The sequence below is a fragment of the Amblyraja radiata genome, chromosome 2 (assembly GCF_010909765.2).
Source record: "Amblyraja radiata isolate CabotCenter1 chromosome 2, sAmbRad1.1.pri, whole genome shotgun sequence".
Lineage (NCBI taxonomy): Eukaryota > Metazoa > Chordata > Chondrichthyes > Rajiformes > Rajidae > Amblyraja > Amblyraja radiata.
Window position 1 is genome coordinate 50,152,090 of NC_045957.1, and position 22,313 is coordinate 50,174,402.

The window sequence follows — 22,313 nt, forward strand, 5'->3', positions numbered from 1 at the left end:
CCCATCTTTTAACCTTTCTCCTCTCCCATAATCCATCAAGCCCCATCATTGAAGCTGGTCTTTAATCGTCCTTTGTGGATACTGGAATCTAAACAACCTTTTCCTCAGCCTTTCCTACACCTTATCTCCCTCATTTGACTCACCCGCTGTAAAGTTGACTGACCCATTGCACAGTCAGTTTTTCAATTCGAATGACTGCAGCCAGATGGCAAAATATGTAATCATATTCTGTCATTAAATTCATCAGGATCCGGAAATAAGCTGTTTTCCCACATACCACCTATTACATCTGACTCCCTATTGCCAACATCGCAATATGTTCCTCAGTCTCACCGATATTCTTGTCAAAATTGGTGTCTATCAACCCATGAATTCAGTACAGGACATGATCCATGAAAACTCCAACAGGCCAACTTTTAGAAACCATACTGTGTGTCAATGCATATTTCAATGTGATTGTGATATCATTTTCATTCAGAATAGGTTTAGAGGGATATGGGCCAAATGCAGGCAGGTGGGAATAGTGTAGCTGGGACATTTTAAGCCCCTGTCCCACTTTCATGACCTAATTGGCGACCTCTGCCGAGTTTGCCCTTGACTCATACTTGCAGCATCGTCGACACAAGGTCGTAGGAGGTCATCGTAACTCTTCCTCATGCTCGTGAGTGGTCTCCGCGCACTCGTGGCCTCAAGTAGGTTGCGACGTTTTTTCCAGCCTGATAAAATATGTCCACAAGTAAAAAAAAGGATGGCATGGAAAAAATTGATACTTTTTACTCGTAGGTAGGTCGTAATAGTTTGTGATGGTAGTTGTAGATAGTCATAGATAATCGTAGGTCGGTAACTGGCCCAAGAAATAAAATACAAACATGACATCATTTTATCATGTGATCATTTTCCACTCGTAGCTAGTTGTAGTTGGTCTTAGGTGTGGAAGATTGAGGTTGTAGGAGGTCGTAGACATAGTCGTAGGAGGCCATAGGAGGTCTTTTACTTTGGCGAGTCAACACGACCTTGACATTTTTTTCAACTCGTCTAGGGTCTTCTAAACTCATGGATTAGGTTGTCCAAGTGGGACAGGACCTTTAGTCCGTGTGTGCAAGTGTGGCTGATGGGCCTGTTTCCATGCTGTATGCCTCTGTCACTCTATTTAAACCTATCACTTTAAAGCAGGTAAATTTAATAACCGTTGGAAGTGGAACCATAGCATTATGGATGTAGTTTCAATAGACAGCGATAGAGATATTGTGCACTAAAAATCACCTTTGTTTTTCTTTATTCCAGATATAAAGTCAACCTAAAGCAAGCCAAGGAGCTTGGAGTAAAGAAATCTATCACCACAAATATTTCAATTGGTTTATCACAGTTTCTCGTTTTCAGCTCCTATGCTCTTGCATTTTGGTATGGCTCAAAGTTGGTTGTTGACGAGCCAGAAAATTATTCAGTTGGACGAGTTTTGATAGTGAGTATGTATTTTCATTGCTAAATGGTTGCTAGAATTTTGTACAATGCTTTATCAAATACCAACCATTTTTATATTTGTTTTCTGAACAGGCTATAGAATTGAAGTCTGTTAAACACTAAAAGAGACAGTGTTTAGATTTTAGAGGTACAGTGCAGAAACAGGCCCTTCAGCCCACCGAGTCCACGATGGCCAGCAATCGCCCCGTACACTAGCACTATCCTACACTTTAGGGACAATTTACAATTTTTACCGAAGGCAATTAACCTACAAATTTGTCTGTGTTTGGAGTGTGGGAGGTAAGTGGAACACCCAGAGATAACCAACATGATCGCTGGGAGAACGTATAAACTCTGTGCAGACTGCACATGTAGTCAGGTACAAACCTGGGTCTGTAGTGAAGTAAGGCAGAAACTCTACCCCTGCGGTTGATACCTCAATAACTGAAACTATATTTTTAAACATCAATAATTTACAGAAAAGAGAGATATACTCTTGTAAGCAAATTAGTTATTTCTAATGTCCCTTTCATTTTCCACCCATCTACTTGGTGCCCCTTTTCACTATTGATCTAAATGTGTTCCAAGTCATGTCTGGCTCACTGACAAAATGAGAAGAACATATTATTCACTTAGAATTAATGGGACTGTGTCATTAAGCTTCGGTAAGATCTTTTTTTCCCCAAGGATCAAACATTCAGTCTCATTCTTTTGTGGGAATTAGAGCAAGCACACATCCCTAATTTTGTCATTGTTTCAGTACGTCTGTTTGCATTTGAGACCCAGTTCAATTGTTAAGATAAATAAGCTCCTTTCATTTTCACCGGTATTCCTTAACCCACCTGATCCAGTTTTCAGTGATATATGTTGATAAAAGTTAATCTGTCAAATAATATAAATCATCTCCCTTGTACAGCTTTGGAAAGGCCTTTCAATGGTCAGGTAAAATAAGTTCGACTGAGTGACTAACCTTCTTTCATTTATACAGATACTTTTCTCAGTGATGATAGGATCTTTCTCAATTGGTCAGGGACTAGTAAACCTAGAGGGTGTTTCAAATGCTCGAAGTGCTGCCTATGAAGTATATGGTCTCATTGCAAAGGTAAATACCATATTTTGTATCTTCCTCATGTTTAGCTTTCATAGAACGTAGAAAAAAGAAAAGTACAGCACAGGCCCTTTGGCCCACAATGTCTATGCCGAACATGGTGCCAAGATAACTAATCTCCTCTGTCTGCACGTGATCCCTCCATTCCCTGCATATTCATGTTTCTATCTAAAAGCTTCTTAAACATCAATATTGTATCTGCCTCCACCAGGCAGTGCATTCTGGGGACCCACCACCCTTGTGTAAATTAACTTTTCCCTCATCTCCTTTGAACTTCGCCCCTTCACCATGTCTTCTAGTCTTTAATATTTCCGGTACTTGTTTCACGTAGAGTCATCTGATGGTGCTATGGATAAACAGAGATCAGTGGTTTATTCCAGTTTTAGCAGTTTTGGCCATTTAGCCAGGAGGTATCTCAGGCTAGGGATTCCAAAAACAAACTAAGTTTCTTTATTTTGATATCTGAACCAGCTTTTGGCTGAAAGAAAATGTGTTGGTGGTGGCCCATTGATGGAATTTCTCACAGGCCCTCGTTGTATGACTCCATGACTCTATAATGTGGAAACATTGCCCACAACGGCCAACATGTCCCATTTACACTAGTCCCAATATGCCCATTATGCACAAAAAATATAACCAAACAGATGGGATACAAGGGAGTCAGTCACCCTAGTAAAACTGTAGACAATAATAATAGCAGAAATGTGGAAAAAAAAAATCACTGGAGGGAACATAAAAATAGTTTATATTGCACTGCAATATGTATTACATGCTTGGCTGCCATGGAGTGATTTAATTACCTACCTAAATTATTACATTGTAAATCTTTGTCTTTGTATGTCTTTGTTTTCAGCATCGTTCTATAGATAGCAGCTCCAATGATGGTCATAAACCTGATAGTATCAGAGGAGACATTGAATTCAAGGATATTCATTTCAGCTATCCAACCAGACCAGACAGAAAAGTATGCTTCACTATTGCTTATTTCATTTGCTTACGTCAATATACTTTACAAAAAAAGAAGACAAGGGTACTAATTTATGTTAGTTTATCAATAAATCAAAAAGCCTTGACCAAGTATGTTTGATTCCCCTGATGGTAGGAAGGGAACAAGTGAAAAGACATATTGCCTGTGGTTGCAAGGGTAAGTTAAGTTGTTGTATTGTCATATGCACAAGCATGGCGAGGTACAGGTACAGCAACATGTTTTGCATGCAGCAGCATCACAGGTACATAGACAATACACAAAAACAGTTATACATAAATTCTGAAATACAGCGAAATGAAAAAAAGCTGCAATAAAGAAGATATTTGTGTAAAACACAATTAGAAAACAAGTCCATGGAACTGCTAGAGGGGGGTCTGTACATTTTCCTTGTCAAGGTAGGATTAGGACAAATCTTGAATCCCAAGAGTCAAGAGAGTTTTATTGTCATGTGTCCCAGATAGGACAATGACATTCTTTCTTGCTGCAGCACAACAGAATATGTAAACATAATACAAAACGGAAGATAAAAGTTCAGTGTGTCTATGGACCATAGACCATATATACACAATAAATAAACAGATATAGTGCAATAATAATAATAGACTGTTATTGTTCAGAGCTTATTTAATGTCATGTTTAATAGCATGATGGCAGTGTGGACGCTGCTGTTTCTGAACCTGGATGTTGCAGATTTCAGGCTCCTGTACTTTCTTCCTGATGGCAACGCTGAAATGAGTGTGTGACCAGGATGGTGTGGGTCGTTGATGATGTTGGCAGCCTTTTTGAGGCAGTGACTGCAATAGATCCCTTCGATGGTGGGGAGGTCAGAGCCGGTGATGGACTGGGCAGTGGTCACAACTGTCTGCAGTCTTTTCCACTCCTGGACGTTCAAGTTGCCGAACCAGGCCATGATGCAGCCAATCAGCATGCTCTCTACCGTGCACCTGTAGAGGTTCGAGAGAATCCTTCTTGACATACCGATTCTCCGTAATCTTCTCAGGAAGTAGAGGTGCTGATGTGCCTTCTTTATAATTGCATCAGTGTGCTGGGACCAGGAAAGATCTTCAGAAATACGCTTGCCCAGGAATTTGAAGTTTTTACCTTTTCCACCATTGTCTCATTGATATAAATGGGATTGTGGGTCCCTATCCTTCCCCTTCCAAAGTCCACAATCAGTTCCTTGGTTTTACTGGTGTTGAGAGCCAGGTTGTTGTGCTGGCACCATTTGGTCAATCGGTCGATCTCACTTCTATACTCTGACTCGTCACCATCTGTGATTCGTCCCACAACAGTGGTGTCATCGGCGAACTTGATGATGGAGTTCGCACTATGTCCAGCTACACGGTCATGAGTATAGAGTGAGTACAGCAGGAGGTTGAGCACGCAGCCTTGAGGTGCTCCCGTGCTGATTGCTATCAAGGGTGACCCCAGTACGGACAGACTGTGATCTGTGGATGAGGAAGTCGAGGATCCAATTGCAGAGGGATGTGCAGAGACCCATATCTGTGAACTTGGTAACCAGCTTGGAGAGGATGATGGTATTAAACGCCCAGCTGTAGTCTATGAACAACAGCCTGACGTACGAGTTTTTCTTGTCCAAGTGGTCCAGAGCGGAGTGGAGAGCCAGTGAGATGGCATCCACCATTGACCTGTTGTGGCGGTAAGCGAACTGCAGTGAGTCAAGGTTCTTGTCGAGGTAGGAGTTGATATGCGCCGTAATCAACCTCTCAAAGCACTTCATCACCACCGACGTTCGTGCCACTGGTCGATAGTCATTGAGGCATGTCACCTTGTTCTTCTTGGGCATCGGTTGATTACAGTAAATTGAATGAATTCATCAAGATGCAGATTTGTCAAGATCAGAGAGTCTAATTTGGATGATAGGGAGAAGAGGGAGATTTGCAGGAACATTTAATTCTGGTTTCAGAATGTGATGTGAAACTCCAACACAAAGAAGGAATATGACTAGTATTTCATTTTCTGAAGTCTTTTGGTGAAGGGAATCTGGTGGATGCTGTTACACAAGCAAAAATCTGTCATCTTTGAATGACCTAAAGTTCAATACATCAACCTATTTGAGGCAAAAATTGAACTGCTGGAGGAACTCGGCAGGTCAGGCAGCATCTACAGAAGCTAAGGATGGTTGATGTTTCAAGTCAAGACCCTGCATCAGGTCTGAGAGTGTAAAGGGAAGATAAACATTGTGAAGAAGGTGATAAGTGAAGGCAACAAAATGCAAACTGATAAAAGAAAGTGATGAATGAACCATGGTGGGTATTTGGGAACTGTAGGAGAAGGGTAGATGGGTCATAATGGGTTGAGTGTGTGGACAGTAAGCAGATGGAACCAGGTGAGGGAGGGGAAATAAACTAGGTAACGGGGGGATGGAGGTGGATGCGATGGGATTTGAAAATAAGGGGGTTTGTGATAAGACCTAGATGGATCGGGAGGAGAGGGTATGCGAGATATCTGAAAATTTGAAAATTCAGTGTTCATGCCATTGGACAGTATACTACTCAGACAGATTGTCTTTCATCTGCAGTCTCTTGTGTCTCCAACTTGTCTGAGGTATACATTTAATGCAACTCAAGAGGGCAGCAATTGCATTTTGTAGATGTAGCATTTATAACAAAGCATCTTTTAAGGAAAGATGGGAAAAACACACTAAGTATGCCAATGAATGTATTTCCTTTATCTTTTCCTTAATGTTAAATCAGTTCGGGGGAGTTCCCTCCACCACGGGTACCATGTAATCCCGTGCTACCTGCTCCATGGTTGGATAGTCATCGACTAAACTGTCTCCCCCACCTGATTTGCCAGGTGAGGAGGGGGCTGTGGACCCACAGCAGGACCAAAAACAAGACCTGTCAAAGGGCAGATAAGCTCCTAACGGCCATGCACACTTCACTAGTTGTGATCACTGTCGTACATAACATTGTAAGGCACCGTGCCCGTTGATTTTTTCAATGATGATGATGATGATTTATGTATACATTATCTTTAAGTCATTAACTGAAGCCGTAGTATATGTGGATAGGTCTTGTGATTAACAAACTGTTGTTTAAGGGAGAAAACAGTGTGTCAGTTGTAACAGCAGCAAGGGTGATATCAACTTCAGGGTCCTATCAGTACAATTGTGTCATAACATTGCCAATTCAACTCATTTGTTCGGATATTTTTCAGCAATGCTGAACTACCCAAACTAGCTTACCCTCTCCTCGGTATATCAGAGTGAATCAATAATACACAGTTCAAAAATGTCATTGCAATTTTTAAATATAAACATGCAAACATTTTACATTTTGCTATTGTCTTTCCATCTTCCATCAAAAAGCAGGATTAAAATATATGGACCCTAAAAAAAAAAGAAAGCAAGGGATGAAAAGTTATTTTAATATAGCAATGTGCTTCTAAGTTCTTTATTTTTAAAATATGTCACTTTATATAATTTTGTTAAAAGATTATAACACTGTAGTTTTCCCTTAAACTGTAGATTCTTAATGGTTTGAATGTGAAGATTACAAGTGGTCAGACCATGGCACTAGTTGGGGTGAGTGGCTGTGGTAAAAGCACAACAGTTCAGCTGCTCCAGCGTTTCTATGACCCAGCAGCAGGAGAGGTAAGAGGTACAGAAAGTACAGAGGTATGTGTGTTTGGAGGGATAGAAAGTACAATGGCTTACATAACTTCACACAGTGGTGCAACCTAGGTCAAATTAAAAGAAGAGGCTTGGCTTGAAGACAAGTGCCAAATCATTGGCTGGCAACTTGGCATTAAAACTTTACCTATTAACAGCAAAGAATGTCACATTTTAACATTGAAGGATTGTATTACAATACCAAAGCAATAGTACAAATAGGGAGTTCAAGAAGGAACTGCAGATGCTGGAAAATCGAAAGTACACAAAAATGCCAGAGAAACTCAGCGGATGCAGCAGCATCTATGGAGCGAAGGAGATAGGTAACGTTTTGGGCCGAAACCCTCCTTCAGACTGATAGGGGGTGGCGGGGAGAAGGAAGGAAAAAGGGAGGAGGAGGAGCCCGAGGGCTGGGGGATAGGAGGAGACAGCTCGAGGGCTAAGGAAGGGGAGGAGACAGCAAGGGCTAACAAAATAGCCTTGAGCTGTCTCCTCCCATCCCCCAGCCCTCGGGCTCCTCCTCCTCCCTTTTTCCTTCCTTCTCCCCGCCACCCCCTATCAGTCTGAAGAAGGGTTTCGGCCCGAAACGTTACCTATCTCCTTCGCTCCGTACAAATAGGGAGGTTTGGCAGGTAGTGAGTTTCAGACCCAACCGGTCAGAGTGGAAAAAGTTTCCTTCACTTCCCTCTAATCCCTCTAATTTTTCGAGGATGTAACTAGTAGAGTGGATAAGGGAGAACCAGTGGATGTGGTGTATCTGGACTTCCAGAAGGCTTTCGACAAGGTCCCACATAAGAGATTAGTTTACAAACTTAAAGCACACGGTATTGGGGGTTCAGTATTGATGTGGATAGAGAACTGGCTGGCAGACAGGAAGCAAAGAGTAGGAGTAAACGGGTCCTTTTCACAATGGCAGGCAGTGACTAGTGGGGTACCGCAAGGCTCAGTTCTGGGACCCCAGCTATTTACGATATATATTAATGATTTGGACGAGGGAATTGAATGCAACATCTCCAAGTTTGCGGATGACACGAAGCTGGGGGGCAGTGTTAGCTGTGAGGAGGATGCTAGGAGACTGCAAGGTGACTTGGATAGGCTGGGTGAGTGGGCAAATGTTTGGCAGATGCAGTATAATGTGGATAAATGTGAGGTTATCCATTTTGGTGGCAAAAACAGAAAAGTATTTATTTATTTATTTATTCCGAACAAGTAAAGACATTAACGACATTAATATTAACAAAATCGAAATTATCAAACAATTGGACATTACAATCAATATTTACAAAGCAATGAGAAGAACAAAATCAAAGTTCCAATGTCCAACTCTGTGTCTGTACAAGCTCGAAAAGGAGTGAGAAGAAGAATAACTTATTAAATCTCACCCCTTTTCCCCAACACTTCTACCATATTTAAAAATCAATTAATTACTAATAATAATACTACCCTAGGCAATTTCCCATAATACCTACAGACATATATATACATACAACTATTATGTACATACAAACTTCATATCTGAAGTACCCAAACATAAGTAAACAATAGTAAAGCAATAGATAAACATTAACCCCCACTTGTCAACCATCCCCTCCATCCCTGTACCCCTTGAGAATTATTTTTTTATATATCATTTTAAAATGATTCATGTTTGTGCATTGCTTCAATTCCCCGTTCAATTTATTCCACACTCCTACTCCACAAACCGAAATACAAAAGGTTTTTCTAGTCGTACGGACTTTTTGTTTCTTAAAGTTAAATATTCCTCTTAAATTGTAACCCCCCACACGCTCGTTAAATAATTTTTGAATGTTTCCAGGTAAATCTTTATTTTTGGCCCTAAACATTATCTGAGCTGTTTTGAATGTAACCAAATCTTCTAATTTTAATAATTTTGACTCTAAAAATAATGGATTTGTATGACCCAGATACTTAGCATTATGGATAATACGAATTGCTCTTTTTTGCATCATGGTTAATGAGTGTATCGAATTTTTATAGTTATTACCCCAGACTTCTGCACAATAATTTAAGTAGGGTAAAATTAATGAACAATAAAGAATACGGAGTGATTTGTAATCCAGAGCTTGCTTGGCTTTGTATAATACAGAGACACTTTTTGACAATTTTAATTTTACATGTTTAATATGTGATTTCCAGCTTATTTTATCGTCAATTATAACCCCAAGAAATTTATTTTCATGCACTCTTTCAACTTCCACCCCATTTATCTTTATACTTACTAGTGTATTTATTCTACAATTACCAAATAACATTATTTTAGTTTTACTCAGATTTAATGAAATTTTATTCCTATCAAACCATATTTTCAATTTACCCATTTCTTTTATTATTTTATCCAATAGCTGTTTTAAATTTTCCCCAGAACAAAAAATATTTGTATCATCTGCAAACAAAACCAGCCTCAAGACATTGGACACATTACAAATATCATTTATGTACATGATAAATAATTTTGGGCCCAGCACTGACCCCTGTGGTACACCACACACAATGTCCAAGCATGTAGAATTATGACTACCCAGATTTACAAACTGTTGCCTGTTACTTAAGTAGCTTTTAATCCAGTCCAGTACTATTCCTCTAATTCCATACCTCTCCAATTTTTTTAATAAAATATCATGATTAATTGTATCAAATGCTTTTTTTATGTCAATGAATATCCCAGCTGCATATAATTTCTTATCAATGGCGTTTGTGATGTCTTCAATTAATTCTAGTATTGCAAGTGATGTTGATCTATTTGTTCTGAATCCATATTGACTTTCTGTGATTAATTTATTCTTTTCTACAAATTTGTCTAATCTATTATTAAACATTTTTTCTAATATTTTGGAAAATTGTGGGAGTAAGGAAACAGGTCTATAGTTTGTAAAATGATGCTTGTTCCCAGTTTTGTATATTGGTATTATTTTTGCTATTTTCATTTGAATTGGAAAAGTACCGGTTTGGAAGGATAAATTACAGATGAATGTTAAAGGTTTGGAGATCCCCTCAATGACCATCTTAACTAGCGACATGTCAATGTCGTTGAAATCGGTAGACTTTTTATTTTTACATGTTTTGACAATATCCAACAGTTCTTTTTCTTCTACTGCCGTAAGAAGAAAGTAGATTATTATCTGAATGGTGGCCGATTAGGAAAGGGGGAGATGCAACGAGACCTGGGTGTCATGGTACACCAGTCATTAAAAGTAGGCATGCAGGTGCAGCAGGCAGTGAAGAAGGCGAATGGTATGTTAGCATTCATAGCAAAAGGATTTGAGTATAGGAGCAGGGAGGTTCTACTGCAGTTGTACAGGGTCTTGGTGAGACCACACCTGGAGTATTGCGTACAGTTTTGGTCTCCTAATCTGAGGAAATACATTCTTGCCATAGAGGGAGTACGGAGAAGGTTCACCAGACTGATTCCTGGGATGTCAGGACTTTCATATGAAGAAAGACTGGATAGACTCGGTTTGTACTCGCTAGAATTTAGAAGATTGAGGGGGGATCTTATAGAAACTTACAAAATTCTTAAGGGGTTGGACAGGCTAGATGCAGGAACATTGTTCCCGATGTTGGGGAAATCCAGAACAAGGGGTCACAGTTTAAGGATAAGGGGGAAATCTTTTAGGACCGAGATGAGGAAGACTTTTTTCACACAGAGAGTGGTGAATCTCTGGAATTCTCTCCCGCAGAAGGTAGTTGAGGCCAGTTCATTGGCTATATTTAAGAGGGAGTTAGATGTGGCCCTTGTGGCTAAAGGGATCAGGGGGTATGGAGAGAAGGCAGGTACAGGATACTGAGTTGGATGATCAGCCATGATCATATTGAATGGCGGTGCAGGTTCGAAGGGCCGAATGGCCTACTCCTGCACATATTTTCTATGTTTCTATGTTTCTAATCCTTCTACCAGTTAACCATCACCCACGCCATTTAGTTACTGACCATTTAGAGTAATACAGTCATAGTCATACAGCCCAGAAACAGGCCCTTTGGTCTAACCCAGTGGTTCTTAACCTGGGGGTCGTGACCCTCTATGGGGGGCATTTGGGGCTTTGCCAGGGGTCATGAAGGGGACACAAATAACATATCAATTTGTTGAGCCCGTGTTTAGGAACCTAACAAAGGTACATACTACATACAGTATTTTGTTCGCGTATGCGCTTACTGCTGCCAAAAAGGTTAAGAACCACCGGTCTAACCGATCCATGCCAACCAAGATGTCCTAGGTTAATCCCATTTGCCTGCATTTGGCCTGTATCCCTTTAAACCTATCCTATACATGTACCTGTTCAAGTTTCTTTTAAATACAATTATATACTACCTCATCTGGTAGCTCATTCTACATATCCACCATGCTCGGAGTGCACAAGTTGCACCTAAGGTTCCTCTTAAATCTTGCCCCTCTCACCTTAAACCTATGTCCTCTCATTCTTGATTTCCCCGCCCTGGGCAAAAGACTCTCTGCATTCATTCTTTCTACTCATGGATTTTATAGACCTCTATAAGATCACCCCTCAGCATCCTGTGCTCCCTGTATGTAGTTCATGCCCTCAACATCTGGCAACATCCTCAACTCTTCTCTGCACTCTTCCAGCAAAATGACATCTTCATATAGTAGGGTGACCAAAACTGAACATAGTACTTCAAATGTAGCTTCAAAGTATTCTACATCTGTGACATAACGTCGCAACTTCTATATTCAATACCCCAATTGATGAAGGCCAGAGTACCCAAAGCCTTTGTCACCACCCTAGCTACCTGTGATACCACCCTCATCGAACTATGTACTTGTATTTCCAGATCTATCTGCTTTACAACACTTCCCAGGGATCTACCACTAACTGTGAAGGTCCTGCCCTGGTTAAACTTCCCAAAATAAACCTTGCAGTTATCTGCATTAGACTACATTAGCCCTTTCTAAGATTATCATGTAATAACAAGGAACTGCAGATGCTGGTTTATGCCAAAGATAGACACAGAGGGGCAGGCAGCATCTCTGAAGAACATGGAGAGGTGACATTCCATTACCAATCCATTTTCTCCAGAGATGCTGCCTGACCCTCTGAGTTACTCCATCATTTTGTGTCTATCCAAAGACTTTCATGATCAATGCACCTCATCTAAGTCTCTCTGCAGTCACCAATGTTCCAAAGAAAACAATCACTTTTTCCCCATTACTCTATCGTTAATTATATGTTGGTGCCTAGCAAATTAATAAGAGGAAGGTTTGTTTTGAAACAGCTTCATAAATAGCATTCAGTGAGAGTTGAACTATTGCAAAATCACTTTCCACTGAAAAGTAAATACTTACAGTGGCACTTAATTCACTGGTATTTGAAGAACATTTCCTAATTGACTTATTACAGGTTATAAGCATACACTGAGAAATACAGCTGAAAACAAGCACATATTCATCGTTTATTTGAATTGATGCAAAAAGTAAACAATTTTTGACTCGGCTTTCATTGTCTACAGGGACAGATGGTCAGTACCTTAGCCTTAGTTTACCAATTATCTTTTTAATTGATCGACTAACCTTTACATACATGAGTAGTTATTTATATGCCCTGATATGAATCTGTGCTCTGAAATGTTACTACTATATTGCTATCATATCTTCAGAAGATAAAATAAATATATCAACAATAGAATTAAAGAGTCAAGCAGTTATATAGCACAGTACTGGCCCTTGTACAGCAATAACATGACTCGGGTACTCTGTGCCCTAAACTATAAAGGTAAGCATGCCATGCACCTTGTTCACCACCCTAAATGTGTCTCAATTTTCAGGGAACTATCTACTTCTATTCCCAGGTCTCTGTGTTCTACAAAACCTGGGAATTCCACTTAAATCTTGCCCCTCTCACCTTAACCCTATGTCCTCACATTCTTGTTTTTCACGCCCTGGGTAAAAGACCTTCTGCATTCAGAGATACAGAAAGTACAATGGCTTCCATAACTTCACGCAAGTCAAATGGAAAGAAGGGGCTTGGCTTGAAGCCAGGTGCCTAATCATTGGCTGGCAACTTTGCATTAAAACTTTACCGAATAACTGCAAACAATGTCACATGCGAGCATTGAAGTATCGTTATTACCATAACAAAGCAATAGTACAATTAGGGAGGTTTGGCTCTACCACCCTTTTCAGATAGTGAGTTTCAACCGGTCAATGAGTGAAAATGTTTTCTTAATTTCCCTCTAATCCTTCTACCAGCTAACTCTCACCCAGGCCATTTAGTTACTGACCATTTAGAATAATACAGTCATAGAGTCATAGAATCAGGCCTTTCGGTCCAATCGATCCATGCCAACCAAGATGACCTAGGTTAATCCCATTTGCCTGCATTTGGCCTGTAACCCTTCAAACCTATCCTATACATGTACTGTTCCTGTTCAAGTGTATTTTAAATACAATTATAGTACCTGTCTCAACTACCTCCTCTGGCAGCTCGTTCCACATAGGTACATACAAAATTCTAGACAGCTCGAGGTGAAGAAGGTGCAGAAAATAAATTTGGACAGGTACATGGGTTGGAAAGTTTAAGAAGGATATGGGCCAAATGTAGGCAAATGGGACTAGATTTAACCTTCTAGACCAGCCTACCCTACGGGACTTTGTCAAAGACCTTGCTAAAATTCACGTCAACAATATTTACCATATTACCCTTGTCAATTCTCTTGCTCACCTGTTTAAAAAAAAGAATCAAACTTGTGTGATATGATTTCTCACTTACAAAGCAAAGCTGACTTTTTCAAATCAACCTTGCTTTCTAAATGCAGATAGATCCTGCCTTGCTGAATTCCCTTGAATAAGTTTCCCACCACTGATGGGAAATATCACCAGCCTGTAGTTTCTTGGGTTGTCCATGTAGTCTTCTTCAATAATGGAACAAAAATCTCTGCAAGAGTTCCAAATTCTTCTTCTTGCGTATGGCGTGCACAGCCTAAAGTTGTAGGTCAACTTGGTCTATTTGATCTATTTGTTTGTGCACGTCGAGTTGATTGCATTAGTCGAAACAGGATGGACCATGTGAACGTTGCAATCTCCCACCCCAGAGTTCCAACAATTTCTTCTCTTGCTTCCTGGAATGTCCAAGGATGCTTGGCCAGACCCCAACATCAAAAGAAAAACAAAATATAGTGGAAATCTGAAATACATCAAAATATGTTGATATTATTTAACATCTGGCAGCACCTAGTGGTGAGCCATGCGCAGTGCGAACCCTCGGCTCTGGAGGGAGGAGTCAAGTGTCACAGTGACGGGAGGTGCAGGTCATGGGGCTCCCCGGGGTGTATATAAGGCCGGGCATCGCCCGTCCCCTGGAGAAGGAGTAGGGAGCTGTACTGAAGAACGATTAAAGACTGATTGCTTACACAAACCTTGAGCCCCATTTCATTCCTGGCTGGACATCTGCGAGTCCCGCCTCAAACAAAACAATTATTTTACTGGAAAGAGATTAAAGCTATTGCTTCTGATCATTTAGATAACTCTCGATGGGCATGACATCCGTACATTGAATGTGAAGTGGTTGAGAGAACACATTGGCATTGTGAGCCAGGAACCAATTCTGTTTGCTACAACTATTGCTGAAAACATACGGCATGGCCGAGAGGACGCAACTGATGAAGATATTGAGCAAGCGGCAAAGGAAGCAAATGCTTATGATTTTATATCAATGCTACCTGATGTAAGTCATTATGGGTGGGTTTAAACTAAATAGCGCGGGGGGGGGGGGGTGTTAATAAATTGGGAGTATAAGGATGGAGTTAAAGAGGAAGAGAGTACAGGAAAAGTTACGAAAGGCACCCAAATTAATGGGACGGAAAGTTCAAGAAGGGATAAGAGAGTAAGGTCAGGTGAAATAGGAACCGGTGTGAGAGGGGAGGTGAATACCGAATTAAAAGTGTTATATATGAATGCTCGAAGTATAAGAAATAAAGTGGATGATCTTGAGGCTCAGTTAGAAATTGGTAGGTATCATGTTATGGGAATTACAGAAACATGGCTGCAAGAGAATCAGAGCTGGGAACTGAATATTCAGGGGTATACTTCCTATCGAAAAGACAGACAGGTGGGCAGAGAGGGTGGGGTGGCCTTGTTGGTAAGGAATTAAATTCAGTCCCTTGCGAGGGGTGACATAGAATCAGAAGATGTAGAATAATTGTGGATAGAACTGAGAAATTGTAAGGGCCAAAAGACCCCAATGGCCCCCAAACAGTAGCCTGGAGATAGAGTGCAAGTTGCATCAGAAGTTAAAATTAGCATGTAACAAAGGTACTGCTATGGTGGTTATGGGAGATTTCAACATGCAGGTAGACTGGGAGAATCAGGTTGGTACTGGACCCAAAGAAAGGGAGTTTGTAGAGTGCCTCCGAGATGGATTCTTAGAGCAGCTTGTACTTTTGCAGTTTTAATCTGCAATTTGAGAGGGAGAAGGTAAAATCGGAAGTGTCAGTATTGCAGTTGAACAAAGGGGACTATGTTGGCATGAGGGAAGAGTTGGCCAAAGTTGACTGGAAAGGGACCCGAGCCAGGATGACCGTCGAACAGCAATGGCAGGTGTTTTTAGGAATAATCTAGAAGATGCAGGAATATTTCATTCCAAAGAGGAAGAAAGATTCTAAGGGGAGCAAGAGGTGACCATGGCTGACAAGGAAAGTCAAGGATAGTATAAAAATAAAAGAGAAGATGTATAACATAGCATATGTTTAAGATGGAACTGCAGATGCTGGAAAATCAAAGGTAGACAAAAATGCTGGAGAAACTCAGCGGGTGAGGCAGCATCTATGGAGCAAAGGAAATAGGCAATGTTTCAGGCTGAAGAAGGGTCTCGACCCGAAATGTTGCTCATTTCCTTCACTCTAATGATGCTGCCTCACCCACTGAGTTTCTCCAGCTTTTTTGTCTACCTATAACATAGCATAGATTAGCGGTAAGCCAGAAGAATGGGCAACTATTAAAGATCAACAGAAGGTAACTAAAAAGGCAATACGGGGAGAAAAGATGAACTATGAAGGTAAGCTAGCCAAGAATATAAAGGAGGATAGTAAAATCTTCTTTATGTATGTGAAGAGGAAAAAAATAGTTAAGACAAATGTGGGTCCCTTGAAGACAGAAACAGGTGAATTTATTATGGGGAACAAGGAAATGACAGACGAGTTGAACAGGTACTTTGGTTCTGTCTTCACTAAGGAAGACACAAACAATCTCCCAGATGTACGAGGGGACAGAGGACCTAGGGTGACAGAGGAACTGAAGGAAATTCACATTAGTCAGGAAATGGTGTTGGGTAGACTGATGGGACTGTAGGCTGATAAATCTCCAGTGCCTGATGGTCTGCATCCCAGGGTACTCAAGGAGGTGGCTCTCGAAATTGTGGACGCATTGGTGATCATTTTCCAATGTGGATTGGAGGGTAGCTAATGTTATCCCACTTTTCAAGAAAGGAGGAAGAGAGAAAGCAGGGAATTATAGACCAGTTAGCCTTACATCGGTGGTGGGGAAGATGCTGGAGTTGATTATCAAAGATGTAATAGCAGTAACAGGATATTTCCAAAAAAGGTCGAGATGTGACATGATAAAATAATGAGAGCCATATATTAATAGCTAGGCAGAGACTGATTCTTATGGTTGGGGTGTCTAAAACTAGAGGACAGGTTTAAGGTGAGGGAGAGAAGATTTAAAGGGTTCTTAAGGATATTTTCTTTACACAAAGAATAATAGGTAACTGGAAGGAGCTGCCAGAAGAGGTGGGAGAGGAAGGAACAGTAATAACATTTAAGGCTCATCTGGGCGGGTACTTGAATGAGCAGGGCACACAGAGAACTAATGCAGGAAAGCAGGATTAGTATAGATGGTAAATATATAGTTCTGGAATATTTCAGCGGGTCAGGCAGTATCTCTGGAGAAAAAGGATGGGTGATGTTTTGGGTCGGGACCCTTCTTCAGACTGGCTGTATAAGCAATAGACAGGCATGGGGTCGGCAATGATTTAGTGGGCCAAGGAGCCAGTTTCTATGCTTTACAGCTTCATAACATTATGATTCTAAATGCATAAGCCCAGATGATACCGTTTTTTAAAATTAGAAAGTCTCTTTAGAAATTGTCTTGTATCCTTTCCTTCCTTGGTCAATTTGCTGAGCCATGCTACATTGATACTCATGATTTAAATTTGATCTGATCCCATGACCAATGGCGACATAGACAAGTATGCAGCACTCACTAAATGTGTTTGTGAGATATAGCCTCCTTCTCTGTTGAAAAAATGTAATATCCTTGGTGCATCACTAATTCTGTAATGGATGGATAATGAACCTGCTATTTTCAAAAGGGCAATTTTCACATTCACCTTCAACAGAAATGAGATTTGAATGGGTATTGTGATGGTCATGCAATCTATGGTACCAGCTTAATGACCAGGCAAGAAGATGGAAGCTATCTCTGGAGACGTTGGAAAAATGATAGCTGGAGTTGGCATAAAGGTCACGTGGCCTATTCTTGTTTATATTTATTTTAGTTCTAGTGTTCATACAGCCATTCATTTGGTCAAAGTAGACAAATTTATCTCACTAAACATATATCGGTGAGATATCAATTTTATTAATATATTAATTTATATTATTAGATATATTTAATAAATCCGTTTTATTTCATCTCCAGTGATGGTTACATCTTCAGTTATTTTGATCTTAAGCTCAGGAATTCTGTCTTTGAACCCCACTTTTTCATGAGCCCATTTCAAGATTAATTTGCTATATTTTTTAAAGATTGTAGGAAATAGCATAAGGTTTGTGCTTTTAAATCTTACAGAAATTTAACACAATTGTTGGTGAAAGAGGTACCCAGATGAGTGGTGGACAGAAGCAGAGAATTGCTATTGCACGTGCAATAATCAGCAACCCAAAAATTCTTCTGCTGGATGAAGCGACATCTGCTCTCGATACTCAGAGTGAATCAATAGTGCAGGCAGCTCTGGATAAGGTAAGTGGGAGTGAATTAAGGGATACCAGAATTCCTTACTATTATTCGTGAATTCCTTACTATTATTCGTGACGTTTTATTCGTCACATTGCACATAAAGTGCAAATGAAATGAATTTGCCCAGATTCTCCTGTCCTTTCTCAATATTCCAGGCTACTACAAAGGCATTAGAATTATAAGAATGACTCACTTTGTCCTCTCTGCTATGTCATTCAACCTCAGTGTCTTTTACTTTCAATATTTTGCTACACCTAGTTATCTCAACTCAAATAATTATGGACATGGAACTCTAACAGACTATGTACATGATGTTTTAGGATGTAGAATTGCAGACACCCAGTATATTTATGATAGGAAATTTGATTGAAATCATTTATAAATAGCTTCTGGATTCATGTGATTGTCAAAAGCACAGGCACAATATATTGTTTCACTGGAATGAGGCTTGTAATAGGAGTTCTACCCACTGGATGAAATGCTATTGAACCTATTTATGATATGTCTATGGTGGGGAAAGAAAGAATGGATTTAGTGGCAGATGGGAAGTGAAAGGGTGAGACATTCAAGGCTGCTGACTATGGAATCTGATAAGAAAAGAAAGTGATGAGTGGAATTGGGTAAGGTGGATGAATGGAAAGAGTAGGGGAGAAACAGAGAACCCACAGGTCTAAGTCCTTTTTTGTCTCCAGTTTTCACCTCCCAACCTGTGTTGCGATCATTACTGTACCCTTCTTCACCTGTCTCCATCTACCCTTCAAACTCTCTTCACCTGAATCCACCTAGCTACTCCCTTCCCCTTCACCTGTTCATGCTGTCTATCTCTCCTTTATATTCTTAGCCCCAATGTAGGGTCGACCTGAAGCATCAAAAATCATTTTGGCTCCACAGATGCTGCTTGATGCACCGAGTTCCTCCACCAGCTCATTTTTAGCTCCAGATTCCAGTATCTCCTGTGTCTCCATATACAGTACTATACAATGCTCCATTTAAGAATTTTAATTACTTTTATTCTGTTGTGTTCAATTGTAGCTGTTTTAATGCCTTGACTATCATATAAAAAGTACAATTAATTTAATAGGAATCTGTTGAAGGTGGAGACAAACAATTATTTTAATGATATCTGAACAATATAATGTAAAAGAAACCCAAGCTGATTTAACCAATTGAGAATTCTAGCAAAGGAACAGGAATATATGAAAGGTCCCTCAATTACTCATTCTCCTTTTGGTAATCAGTTATATTCCTCAGGAAGTAAGGCTGTTAATAGTTTCAAAGGTAAGAAATGTTATTATATCTTCCAAGAGCACCTTAAATAATGTCCCATACTATTGTCGCTTTATTTAGAAAATGTTGCAGCCTGTTAGTGTGAAGCAACTTCCACATGATAAAGATCAAATAATCTGTTTGAGGTGCATCATCCCTTTTACTAATAGAATTATAATTATTTCATCACATTCATCACAAAGGCAAACAATCTTCCCTCTCCATTTTTAACCAATTTACCTGTTGAGATGTATCGTCCAACCAGAAAATTATATTTTTAATGTTAGTCGCCCAGTAGTAGAAAATAAATTTAGGAAGAGCTAAAGCTAAAGCTTCAAAGCTAAACATGGCACTGACTTATGCATATATGCCCTAAAGGAGATTGTAAACAAATATAGAGGCAAAAACTCTTCAATCCTTATGTGCTTTATTGATGCTTCCAAAGCCTTTGACCGTGTTAATCACAGAAAGTTGTTTGGTAAAATGAGTCAAAGAGGGGTGCCTAAATACATTGTTAGAATTCTGGTCTACTGGTATGCCCACCAGACTATGCAAATAAAATGGGGCAATAGGGTCTCAGCCCCATTTGGGGTTAACAATGGTGTTAGACAAGGGGGAATTTTCTTTGGATTTGCACAAATGTCTTTTATGTATTCTGTGGGTTTTGTAGTTCCAAATGAAGTTAGTAATAGTGGAATCAATTTTTATTTTTTTAACTTTTAGAGATATTGATTGAAATAAATATAGGTTGTGGAAGGAAGATCATCTTTATGGCATTTACTCGATCTATAAGGGAAATAATTAGTGTTTTCCAGAATTGAATGTAGGCATATAGTTTAGTGATTAGTGGTGGGAAATTTGTTTTAAATAGAGAGGTGTATTTTCTAGTCACGTAAACTCCGAGATATCTAAATGTTTCGGTTACAATTCTGAAGGGAAATATTTGGAGTTGAGAAGGATTTCCAGGCTTTATCAATAGAGACATAGTGTGAACTTTATAAAATAATGCTCCAGCCTCATCTGTTGCATAATGTTCCATTCTTATCACCACATTATTGAAAGAAAGTGAAGGGATGGAGAAGATCTAAAACATCTATGAGAATAGTTCCTGGAATGAGTGCTACGGTTACAAAAATCGATTGGAGTGACTGGGAGCGTTTTCTCTAATGGAGGAGAATGAGAGGCTGAGGGGATTTGAGTGTAGAACATAAAATAATAAGGAGTCTGAGCAGAGTGGATAGTGGGAGTCTGTTCTCTTTGGCAATGGAGTCAAGGATAGAGGTCACCGATATAAAGCAGAAGGGAATTGAGAGTGACATGCAGAAATACATTTTGGTGAAAGTTGTGGAGGAATCAGGATGCACTGCCTGTTATGTGGTAGAGGCAGCTTCTAATGTGTGATTCATGTGTGATTTATAGAATTGAATATCTATAAATGGCAGATTAAAAATTGCAAAGCTGCAGAAAAAGGGGTGGTGTATAGAACTAGAACTGGAATTCACAGTGAGTTCATGGACAAGAAGAGCATCTACTATTCCCTTGTAATGCAGCATGTAGCTGTAAACTGTTAGCAAATCAGCTTTGTTTATTTTGTTCTGCGACTGATATGTTTGTATAAGTTGTTTGCAAATTACTATGTTAAGGAAATGGGAAACCTAAGAGGTTATTTTCTATTCGCAATAGAACCTTTTAATAGCAGAAATGCCAGCCAAATGGTCTCCTTCTTTGCTGTCATGTCCAGTGGTGGCACACATGCAGCTTTCAGCAGAATAGAGAATCTAGTCCAAGTGTTCAATCAATTCTAAAGAATGATTATGCCTGAAATATAAAGAACAAGACTGCTTTCCAAGGTTATGTCTGGACCACTCCAGTTTGGAAGCTTTCTTGTATCTGGTCCATCAGTTTCATGTTATGTTTTATGCTTTCACAATGCTTTAACAATGCTTTAGAAAGGCTATAGATGATTCTAGTAATTTGTCTTAATACAATTAGTTCAAGATTATGCTACATGATTATTAATGTATAACAACTTAACATACATCTCTAACATCCTTTGACTCCACTTTAAGATAAGTAGTGAAATTGCAAACAATGGGATTTCTTATGTTAATAGTCAAATTTCAAAGCATGTAAACCAAAGACTTTCATTAACAAGCAATGTGATTCCCCAAATGTAATATTTCAATGTTTCCAACCATTGTGAACAAGATTTAGATCATCCTTTCTGATCACCTTTTCATTACAGGCCAGTGCAGGTCGTACAACCATTGTGATTGCCCATCGCCTCTCAACAATCAGTACTGCTGATACCATTGCTGTCTTTTCCAATGGAGTAGTTACTGAACAAGGTATTCACAGTGAACTCATGGACAAGAAGGGCATTTATTATTCCCTTGTAATGCAGCAGGTAAGCAGTAAACTGCAACCAAACCATCTTTGTTTATTTGTTCTTCTATGACTGATACAGCTGTATAATCGGCTTATAAACTATTAATATGTGAAGGAAATGGGAAATCCGAGGAGACTTTCATGACTTTCTCTTAATGGCTGAAATGCCAGTCTTGGGTCAAGTCATATCCATGTAAGAGTACAAGAATGCATAACTGGTTTATTGTGTATTTATAATATAGTTTATTGTGTATTTATAATATAGTTTATTGTGCATTATATGTCATAGCTGCTTTCTTGCATCTCTCCCCCCCTCTACCCCCCTCTCCCCTTCCTCAAATGCCACATAGCCCACTGAGTTCCTCCAGCACTCTGTGTTTTTTATTAAGACTTCAAATTGAAGTTAGACATAAAGCTGGAGTAACACAGTGGGACAGGCAGCGACTCTGGAGAGAAGACCCTTCTTCAGACTGAACTAAAC

The 22,313-nt window shown here is 39.7% G+C and overlaps 1 protein-coding gene across 1 annotated transcript in view; it reads left to right on the forward strand.

The window, feature by feature from the left end:
- abcb5 (ATP binding cassette subfamily B member 5) overlaps positions 1–22,313 on the forward strand; it is a 55,434-nt gene that overhangs the window by 1,484 nt on the left and 31,637 nt on the right. Inside the window, exons 2-8 of the mRNA XM_033039367.1 lie at positions 1,285–1,462; positions 2,450–2,563; positions 3,423–3,533; positions 7,051–7,176; positions 14,685–14,888; positions 18,011–18,181; positions 21,690–21,851. Coding sequence (XP_032895258.1) covers positions 1,285–1,462; positions 2,450–2,563; positions 3,423–3,533; positions 7,051–7,176; positions 14,685–14,888; positions 18,011–18,181; positions 21,690–21,851 — 1,066 coding nt within the window. The remainder of the gene's footprint in view (positions 1–1,284; positions 1,463–2,449; positions 2,564–3,422; positions 3,534–7,050; positions 7,177–14,684; positions 14,889–18,010; positions 18,182–21,689; positions 21,852–22,313) is intronic.